The following is a 10,446-nucleotide window of genomic DNA, read 5'->3' on the forward strand; positions in this document are numbered from 1 at the left end:
GTGAAATTAGGATCTTGACATAATAGCTGTATTTGTCATGATATTAGTAGCATGGATTGAGAAGTATGAGATTCACGTGTCTAGTATATAAGTCAAACGCGTATGGTGTGAATATTTAGCGCCTAATGAATACTCATTATACTATATATTTTGTGCAAAAGTTTGGACAAGGCTGTTAGGCTTTGTTGCTTAAAGTGGTCGTCCAAAAAGCCTGTGGACAGATTAAGCACACATGTCAACATGCTTGCCCAAAAAAAAAACTCAGAGGATACAAACACGAGGCAGAAAAATAATGACATAACAAGAGGAAGAGTACACATTTTGTAAGTGTAGATAAACATGAACACAACTTAAACTGTTCTGGGCAATGTATTCAAATCAAAGTGGCTTGCCAGTAAAGAATAGTCTTCTGCGGTTCATTCCTCAGCGTTTTCAGTAGGGATGTGTTTCTATAGAATGTTTTAAAACACAAAAATCACACTCGTCTGCCATGCGGCTTTCAATTTACCATTGTACATTTTTCATCTGATCCTTTGTCAGGTTCTTCTGAAAGATAAATATCACATCAATGTTGCCAGTACATTTAACTTAACCTTTGTGCATTGTTTCATCACAACATATGGATATAATATTCATGGGCTAAAAGTATCTATTTAGAGAAAACTAAATAAGCAACTTTTCGTTGCTTATAAGATATTGTCCTTCTTCAGGTGTCATTGTCTAACCTGCTTTCATGTCTTTAAACTTCTGCTTGAGTTCCCGTGGTGTAAGGCGATACTGGTCCAGCCCATCATTCCATCTTATTCTCTCCAGCATTTCCAGGTCACCACCGACCAACCAATCCCCTCCTTCCATAACCATCTGGAATTAGGAATCGGGAACAATTTATTGTCATTTCTTTCATGTACTTGCATACACAAAAGAAACAAAAATCTTGCAACAAAAAAAAAGAGAAAAGAAAATCTGCCAAATGGTAATAAAGAAGGAAAACCAACTGATCTCCTTGTGACATAACTATTAATTGCAAATAGTAATTATATTCAGTTTAACCTTTTTGTTGCAATTCCAGTGATTTTGATCATTCTGTTATATAAGTTCCTTTAGCAGATTTATATATTTGGCCCAGACAAATTGTTCAGGTTTACATTAATATGAGCACAAGTAAAAGTCTGCGCTGCAAGTAGCACCTAAAGATTTTGCAATTTACATTACGATAACAAAGAAGGCATTGATTGGTTATAACTGCACCCTTTGAAGTCATGTGTTTGGAATTTGATATCTGCACTGCCTTTTTACAGGGATATACTGGCTGATACTGATTCCAAGTATGAATCTTTACTTATTGGTTGATATCGAGTACCAATCAAATCCATTACTTTTGCTGAACAGTGCAGATTAGATTATTAGTTTTGGGTCAACAGGCAAAATAATTGAGACAGAATAAGCTTTTTTTCCCCCTCCATTAAAGAAATAAAATGTCTTTGTGCCAAAAATAGTCAATCAAACCATTTTGCTTTTATTTATGGCATGTTACTCATGGCTTTTGGTATTGGATTTTAGTCTTGGGTGAAATCTCTGATACTACTCCATTTCAGCCTGGTATCAGCCCTATATCCCATACCAGTATTGTTATCGGTGCATCCCTACCTTTATGTAAGGGTGTTGTGGGCACGTGGTTCCCCATTGTCTTGCACAGCGCTCCTCCTTGCGGTGTTCATAGAATTCCGGGTTGCGGAGAATGGCAACACGTGAACCCTGGAACTCCAAAGCCACTGCTGTACAGCCATCTAAGTCCTGCTTGGTTTCAGTGCTTACAGGCAGGACAATGGGAATGGACATGTTGATGACCCCACCTGGGAGCCAAAATAACAATTACTTTGAAGAACCTTCATTTTCTCCCCTCAGTTCCACAGTGGTAAAGAGGATAGTGTTCACAATCAAATTAAATGAACATTGAAAGTGTCAAATCTAATAGGAACAGGTCATGTACATATTGTACTGATTCTCCTATCATCTGTCCTATTTGAGTGTGAAAGAATACTGCTGGGGAGACATCGCAGCAGATCATGATGACAGTGGATGAGACAGTGTGGTCATCTCGTACCATCCAGTAGGTTGCCAAAGTGCAGAGCCTGGAGGAACTCTCTCTCTCTCATGAAGCCCTTCAGCGGGCTGGCCCACCCTTCAGATAACACCTGCACCCACTGTAGGTCCAACTGTGGCAGAAGAAAATTCATTTACAGAAAATATTCCAAAATGAAAATATTGCAAGACAGACTTTACAAGGTAGAATAACAGGTTGCTTGGGCAGCAGACTGACTTGGAAGACAAAGCTACCCAAGGGTCAAAGGTTCCATTCCTTTGACAGCAAAAATCCATCCTTGTCCCTTGAGAAACGAATCTCTACTGATTTCAGCCATAAAGACAGATTAAAGAGTAGACTCATTTAACAAAAACAAACAAAAAAAACATAAGATTACAGGCTAATAATTTAGCCATCTCCATGGAACTGGCTGGCACAATTATTTGATGGCTATACTGCATTCAGCCCTGCATGCTTGGTAGGCTTTTATCATTACAATGCCAGAGGGACAGTTCATTAAGACACAGCAACTGAACATCAGGAAGCGTTCATAGACCCATCATAAGCAGCTACCTGCTGGGTCCAGCATTAAACCGCTATCAGTTTAGTTTGTGTTTGGTAAAAGTAGCCTATAGGCCGGAGTGGCGTGTTACCTTGGTGATGCTGATGGTGGGAAGTGTGCTTGCGTCAGCCATGGCAAGACTCAGCTTGTTCTCCGCAACAAAGAGCTCATTCAAGTCCTCCATAATTTCACTGGGGACAATATTCTACATAACACAGAATGTATGTAAGATAACAGATTGTGTGCTTCTAACAAAGCCTGTGAACATTTCAGCGTATTAGGTATTACATCAGCATTCACATCATTTATTCAAAATAAGAATGCATACTTAATTTCACCACGTGACTGACAATGAAGAAAAGTCACTACTGATTTAGTGTATCTAGTTGAAGAGCTGATGCTTTTTTCTTTTCTTAACACCAATATATGGATTAGGAAGGCACAGGTCATCAGCTTCTTCTTTTTTTTTTTTTGATTTTCTCCCCAATTATATTTGGCCAATCATCCCACTCTCCAAGCCATCCCGGTCACTGCGCCACTCCCTCTGCTGATCCGGGGAGTTAGCGCGGTCGCCTCACAGTAAGAAGGTCCTGGGTTCGAGCCCCGGGATAGTCCAACCTTGGGAGCCGTCCTGGGTCGTCCTGTGTGGAGTTTGCATGTTCTCCCCGTGTCTGCGTGGGTTTCCTCCGGGGGCTCCGGTTTCCTCCCACAGTCCAAAGACATGTAGGTCAGGTGAATTGGCCATACCAAATTGTCCCTAGGTATGAATGTGTGTGGGTGTGTGTGTGTATGTATGCCCTGTGATGGCCTAGTGGCCTGTCCAGGGTGTTTCCCCGCCTGCCACCCGGTGACTGCTGGGATAGGCTCCGGCATCCCCGTGACCCTGAGCGCAGGATAAGCGGTTCGGAAAATGGAATGGACGTAGCGCGTGGGAAGATCACGTTATTCCCCCCAGTTCCCCCTCCCCCCCGAACAGGCGCCCCAACCGACCAGAGGAGGTGCTAGTGCCGCGACCAGGATACATATCCACATCCGGCTTCCCTGATACTCTTAAGCACTTGTTGGAATGAGCCAGAATATGAATTAACTCATTTTAACCAGACACTTTTAAAGCAATGGGATTTAAACACATCAGGAAATCCATTAGTGAGGGTGATAGGTTAAAACGTATTCTTCAAAGTGAAATATATGGGATACGACCTATAAAAGCAGTCATACATTAAAGAGAAGACACCCTTGTCAATTTTGATACCTTGCTTTTCAAAGGTGTCACTCATGCATTTCACACGTGTCAATGTATTCATATGTACATTTATATATTGAATTCATAAATGGACCATCCTTCCCTCGGGTCAATGCTTTGTATGCTGGAAGTGTCTTGCACTCTTTTCTTTTGAAGATCGCTGAACTAATTTGGGGATTTCTTCTTTGCAGAGGGTGTGCGGGTGACTAGGTGTCCGTTGCTACCCACCTGCTCCCTGAGCAGCTCCAGCACCTGCTCGATGCATTCGTTCACCGTCAGCTCTTCTGTCTTAAGCATCAAGTCCGGTGCCTCCGGGCGCTCATAATCTGAGTCAATTCCAGTGAAGCCTGAAAACAGGGGTTAAGCAAGAAAATGTCCTTGAAAACAAAACAGCTATAATGCAATATTGTTACTTCCATGCGATAACAGCACAGAGTTTTAGTATTATACACTCCACGAATGTGGAAAGGGCTTGTTCACTCATATCTTGGTGAAGTAAGAGTGGGCGGCTTCTTGTAAATGATACACGTTTGTGAAACATTGGTGGGAAGTTTGTGGAGGTAGCCACTGCCAGACCTTTGATCTCGCCTGCTCGAGCCTTCTTGTAGAGCCCCTTCACATCCCTGCTTTCGCACACCGCAAGAGGGGCGTGAACGAACACCTCAAAGAATGGTAGACCGGCACTCACGTGAATCTTCCTCGCCTCATCCCGATCCTGCAGAGGAGGACACACATCTGCTTAATCCTCCTTGTGTTAATAATTCAGCAATGTTATCGATATAGCTGATATACAAGTTTCTCATTACAAATAGATACGCACAGTGCAGACTGTGCGCTTTCTAATATTTCTAAATGCTGCTGTGATGGTCCAACACTAACAAGCTCACATTAACAGCTGTTCAGCCCACAACCTTATCTGCTGTTGATCTCTGACCTTAGTGAAGGGTGAAATGAAGCTGGCCATGCAAACCAGCCCAGCATCAGCAAACAGCTTGGCTACTTCTGCAATTCGTCGTATGTTCTCCTCGCGGTCAGAGGGAGAGAAGCCCAGGTTCCTGTTCAGGCCATGACGTATATTGTCTCCGTCGAGTGAGTAACAAGGGATGGCGTGGGATACTAGGTACTCCTCCAGAGCGAAACTAATTGTGGTCTTTCCAGCCCCGGATAAACCTACGGTTTTGAAGGCCAGTCAGGTTGCATGTTAATAAAGCGTGAGGCATGTGAGGCATTGAGATCTTTCAACAGTAGCTTTTCAAATCTTTATATCAGTCAACACCCGCAGCAGCATTTAATACGTGGCTCTGCTGGTCCTTCATGTCTTTCCAGTTGTAATGACAAAAGTATGTCCTACCTTGGATTTCACAAAAGACTGAGGTGACTTCTTACCTGTAAGCCAAATGGTACAGCCTCTGAAGCCTCCTCTGGTGCCCACCACCTGTCCTCTCTTGCTCCGGCTGACATGATGGGCCTGGTACACAACATTGGTGGACCTGTTGAGGTCCTGAAATAGAGTAACACATGCTCAAACACACATCCGCATTAGAGGAGTAATGGTATTTGGTCATTTTGCAGCGTCTCAGCCAAAGACAATCCCAGTGCTGCAGAATTTTTTTTTCCCTCTTGAACTCACTTTCGATTAGGCTTTTGAATCAGGCAAAAAATAAATAAATAATATACATAAACATATACATAAGAATGTATATGGAAATTCTTCATATCCATCCATCCATCCATCCATCCATTATCCAAACCACTTATCCTGCTCTCAGGGTCGCAGGGATGCTAGAGCCTATCCAGCAGTCATTGGGCAGCAGGCGGGGAGACACCCTGGACAGGCCGCCAGGCCATCACAGGGCCAACACACACACACATACATACATGAAATTATTATATTATATTATCAATCAAATTGTAAAGTACACTTTTTTAATTATCATAATTTTAGCAATTGGTGATGAAATTACACCCAACAATGTACCCTATTGTGTCCAATCAACATATCCCGAACTTAAAAAATAAAACTAATCAGGTAACATCCAGAACTAACATACAAGGTGTTCAGGACTAGAAACCCTACACCCAAAGAAATTCAAAAGAAGGGAAAAGAAAAAGGAAATGATATTAAAAGAAAAAATAGTTCAGGAAAAAAAAATAAGGTAACACTTTAGTATGGGGAACATATTGTAAGTAAAAAAACTTAATTACTAGTGAATTAGTAATGATCAAGATGTCACTTTAGTATGGGGAACATATTCTAAGCAACAAAAACTTATGTTATGTAAGAACAGACCATATTCATTACGTGTTAGTAAGGGAGAATAACTCTTCTTGTGGTACTACCACCTTATAAAGTCCATACTAAGCAAAGCATATTGAGATGGTACTACTAATAAGCAATAATTCTGAGGTTATAGAGGGAAAACTCTTAGTTAATGGCTTACTGGTTGTATAATAAGGTCATGCAGAATACGGCATTAATAAGTGCTTAATAAAGACCAATGAAGAGCCAATATGTTGCTAATTTGCATGCTAATACGCACCTACTTAATGGTGTATATGTTCCCCATACTAAAGTGTTACCAAAAATAATAAAGAAAAAATGATGGGAGGGAGGGGATGTACAGACTAGTTTGTGCTGCACATTGGTATTGTCTTGACAGCATAAATCCTATTATTGGAGTAGTGGAGCTCATCTCACACCAAATCTTTGTGTTTGTAGAGTGAGTGTGTGATCTCCATCATGTCGGATAACTCCAAGGCCTTCTTCATGAGGGAAAGGATTCAACCATCTTGTCATGAAACACTTTACTGTTGCAGTTAATAATGTATGGGGAATGTATGGTTGCCCTCCACTCTTGACTGACTCTGGAAGAGCACCAAGTAACACTATGATAAGGTATTTTGGGATATGTACATAGAAAACATCACCCAGCACTCTAATACCTGTACCAATACACGGCAACCTTTTTTCTGAACGCAACCAGAAGGTATGTGTACACCAGGAAGCCGCCAGGACATTTTCTCCAACAGCTACTTGCTTATGTTGAGCTCAGTTTGTTGGCTTTAAAGAACGGGATGATATGTTTTCATCTAAATTCCCTCCATGTATCGGAGCATGTTACCGAATGAGCTCCGGCACAGATGACTCCTACCCCTTTTATCAATGTGAAAGCTGGACAAACTTTGATAGACAAAATGGCACAATCTAGTAATTAAAATAAGTTGCAGTTATGAAACTGCACCAGTGATTTTCTTTGACATAGTTGTTAAAACTCCTTTTATACTGACGTGTCTGTCTTTCTATGATTCATTTCTATCACTGCTTTTCTTTGCATAATCAACAGGCCCCTGAAGAGTCAGGCTGTGACTAAAAGTCTGACTGTGACTGCGGATGGGATGGGGCAGAGGCTGAATAGTGGCTGCATTCACTTCCAGAGGGGAGGGTAGAGGAGGGAGAGATGGAAAGAGGAATTGAGTGATGGAGGGAGAGAGAGAGGGCTGGACAATGTGTCCAGTGTGTTGCCTGCAGCCCAGCGATGATGTGGCAAAACCGGTGCCCACACACTCACCCTATGCACCCTCTCTCTCTTTTCCTTACATCCATCCCCTGCCCCCCCCCCCATGCTTAACACTCCTCCCTGTGACCACCCTTCTGCGTCTAAACTGTCTCACTCTTCATCCTTACACAACTCCACCCGTTATTGGCTGCACACACCAACTCCTGTTCTTTGGCCTTACGGGGCCCTCTTTAACCCCCCCCCCCCCCGACAGCCTTCATTAAACAGAGCTTGTTTCTGAATCCCTCACTTATACAAGTGGGGACACACACACACACACACACACACACACACACACACACACACACACACACACACACACACACACACACACACACACACACACACACAGGCTGTATGAACCAACTGCCTTCACACATAAAGGTGAGTTTCAGTCAAGGGTATGAGATGAAAATCATGGGTAAGGGGTGAGATTTGCTGCCGTTTAATTCACAAGTTATGAAACATGTATATGTATTTCATGAATGTGACTTGTATCAGTTTAAACAAAGTTCAAATGTTTCATTATAGAAAAAATATCCTTATGTGAGAGAAAAGTTTTACGTCCTAAACTCTACAATGAGTGATTTCAACCTACTGTCTAAAGCCCTCTGTTAAAATGCTACATCGCTCATGACACTCAAAGGCTATGAACTGTCACAATGCATAACAAACAGCCTTATTATTGTACACATATCAGCTTTAAACGTTCCATTTCTTCGGACCATCTGTACAAATATGTATGCAAAGACATCGACAAATATAGGCGGACTGATGCAAACAGGACATAAACTAATGCCACTATTCATTCAACCTTTGGAGACATTCGCTCTGCTTATTGTTCCTTCCTAATGCTCAACAGTCATGTGAACATGCCGTTCCCTTGTGAGTCAGTGCATTCCCATCTAAACCCTATGCTTTGTGTCATTCTGACACAATCTATACATCCTATACCATCCCTCTCCTACAGCTACTCTTTTAAAGTCAACAATCTTCATTTGAATTTTCTTCCAATCTCACATCCCCTGTCTATTTAACCTGCAGAAGCTAAATGCACTGAAATTGTTTTATTGATGTGGGTGCAATAATAAAACTTGAAAATAAGCATTTTGTAAGACGCGTAATCTCAGCCTGAGCAACTGTAACGTAGCATGCAATAATAAAAAAGTCTGCAACAAAAGTCAAAGCTGGGATTAGGTTGTTTCCAACACCGGAAAGCATGACACCACAATAACTGGCACATTGTCATCACAATAAAAAAGTATTAACAATGTCTTTTAACATGATACCTTCTTAATTAGTATAGTGAACTTGTTGGTACAACAAAATCTGTCTGTATTACAAAGATGATGGGCCCAATCTCAGGAGGTGGCCCATCCTCCAACCTGCTCTATGATTACCTGATGTAAGTGTGGGTGTCCATTTATCCTAAATATGTTTATCCTAAGCTCTAAATATGAACATATTCAACCGTGATTCAATAGATTATAATCAGCCAAAACCCAAAATGTGTTCTAACTTCCTGAGGTGATAGACTTCCCCTTTTCCGGCTGCCACCGGAAAGATGACGACGAAAGCCGTCCGATGACAGCAAGACATTTTCTACATGCTGCAAGTGCAAGATATTCATTTACAACAAACATACTGTGAAGTCACGTTCATGTGCTGTTCAACAAGGCACTCACTCGCGCGCGCGCGCGCGCACACACGCACGCACACACACACACTCGCCCACACTTGAATGATCTTTCAATATTTGTTTAGGGACGCTAATAATTTTTACAGTAACATTCTTTGTCCGTATTTTCATTTATAGTTTGATTTTCTAAAATAATTCTAATAAACAAAAGGATCTCAACGAATGGTGTTTTATCTATGCAATTTGTCCATTGGCCTCTCTTGCAAGTTAAATATGATCACCCCCCCCCCCCGCCGCCTTCATCATAAGGAATATAACTGATAAAGTATATATTTTTTTCTCCACTGATACAGTCTGGGAATTTACAGCTAAAATGAATCTATTGGGGAGAAAATGGCCATCGTTGGAATACATATCAATTTCATTGATAGCAGTTGGGACGAGAACAATAATTGCTGAGTAGTTTGCATCAACTTAGTTGTTCTCCACTGTTGAGTAAGCATGCCCTATCTGGTACAGCTGAGCCAGTAACAGTAACTTTATGATTGAAGCAATTTGATTAGCGGTTCAGATAATGCATGGATGGATGGATGGAACAGAAAGGCTAATTTCACTATAAACGGCAGTAGGGATTTTTGCATGAAGCCGCCTCATTCAGATACAGGGTTAATTCAGGTGCCCTCCACCCCCTGGGACATGTCACCGGGTTTCCTTGTGGAACCCAACAGCACAGAATAGACACGCCTAAGCGGAGAACACGTGAATGAACGGTGCATCTAGAGGGAGGAGGCTTCGTGGATGTACCGGTATTGCCTTTTAATTTTCAGTCAAATTCCGCATGTGCGTGCATGGACCAGCATACTGCCAAAAGGTTGCGGTACTCTCAAGTCAAACACTGAAAAGTATATCCCACTGCTCCCTGGTGGATAAACGCAACCCCTTTCTGCTCCGGTCAAAAAGGTTTTCTTCTTCCCCGTTTAGGCAGCGTCCCGTATGAGAGAACATGTACTGGACGCACGAAACGGACACTCTGCGCCGCGTCCCATTGCTCATTATATAACTGACAGTCGTCAATAACTGACAGTCGTCCACAACTAACGTTATAACGCTGACACAACGCAGTCGGGAGACACCGACGACGCGTTGATGTCTTGACAACGGGCCACCGTGTTCCCGGCGTTGCTGGCTCATCTTTTAAACTCACCGTGCGAAGCTTTTTCACCCCGGACATTTTTTTCTTTTTGCTCTCGCGTAAAAAGAGAAAAATAAAAATAAAAACACCAAATGGACTTCAGTACCCCCGGGTATGCTCCGTCCCGCTTGGCCGGTGGCAAAAGGTAACTTGCTTTGTAAACTTGAACA

General features: G+C 42.1%; 1 protein-coding gene across 1 annotated transcript in view; it reads right to left on the bottom strand.

Moving 5' to 3' along the window:
• Positions 1–10,445, bottom strand: part of LOC130122919 (bifunctional 3'-phosphoadenosine 5'-phosphosulfate synthase 2-like) — a 14,214-nt gene extending 3,769 nt beyond the window's left edge. The window contains exons 1-9 of the mRNA XM_056291996.1: positions 10,289–10,445; positions 5,275–5,389; positions 4,823–5,058; positions 4,465–4,603; positions 4,117–4,235; positions 2,737–2,850; positions 2,105–2,216; positions 1,648–1,853; positions 726–861 (exon numbers count right to left, since the gene is read on the bottom strand). Of these exons, the coding sequence (XP_056147971.1) occupies positions 726–861; positions 1,648–1,853; positions 2,105–2,216; positions 2,737–2,850; positions 4,117–4,235; positions 4,465–4,603; positions 4,823–5,058; positions 5,275–5,389; positions 10,289–10,315 (1,204 nt within the window). The 5' untranslated portion in view covers positions 10,316–10,445. The remainder of the gene's footprint in view (positions 1–725; positions 862–1,647; positions 1,854–2,104; positions 2,217–2,736; positions 2,851–4,116; positions 4,236–4,464; positions 4,604–4,822; positions 5,059–5,274; positions 5,390–10,288) is intronic.
• Position 10,446: the final 1 nt, after the last annotated feature.

This window comes from Lampris incognitus, chromosome 13, assembly GCF_029633865.1.
Source record: "Lampris incognitus isolate fLamInc1 chromosome 13, fLamInc1.hap2, whole genome shotgun sequence".
In the NCBI taxonomy this organism is placed as follows: Eukaryota; Metazoa; Chordata; class Actinopteri; order Lampriformes; family Lampridae; genus Lampris; species Lampris incognitus.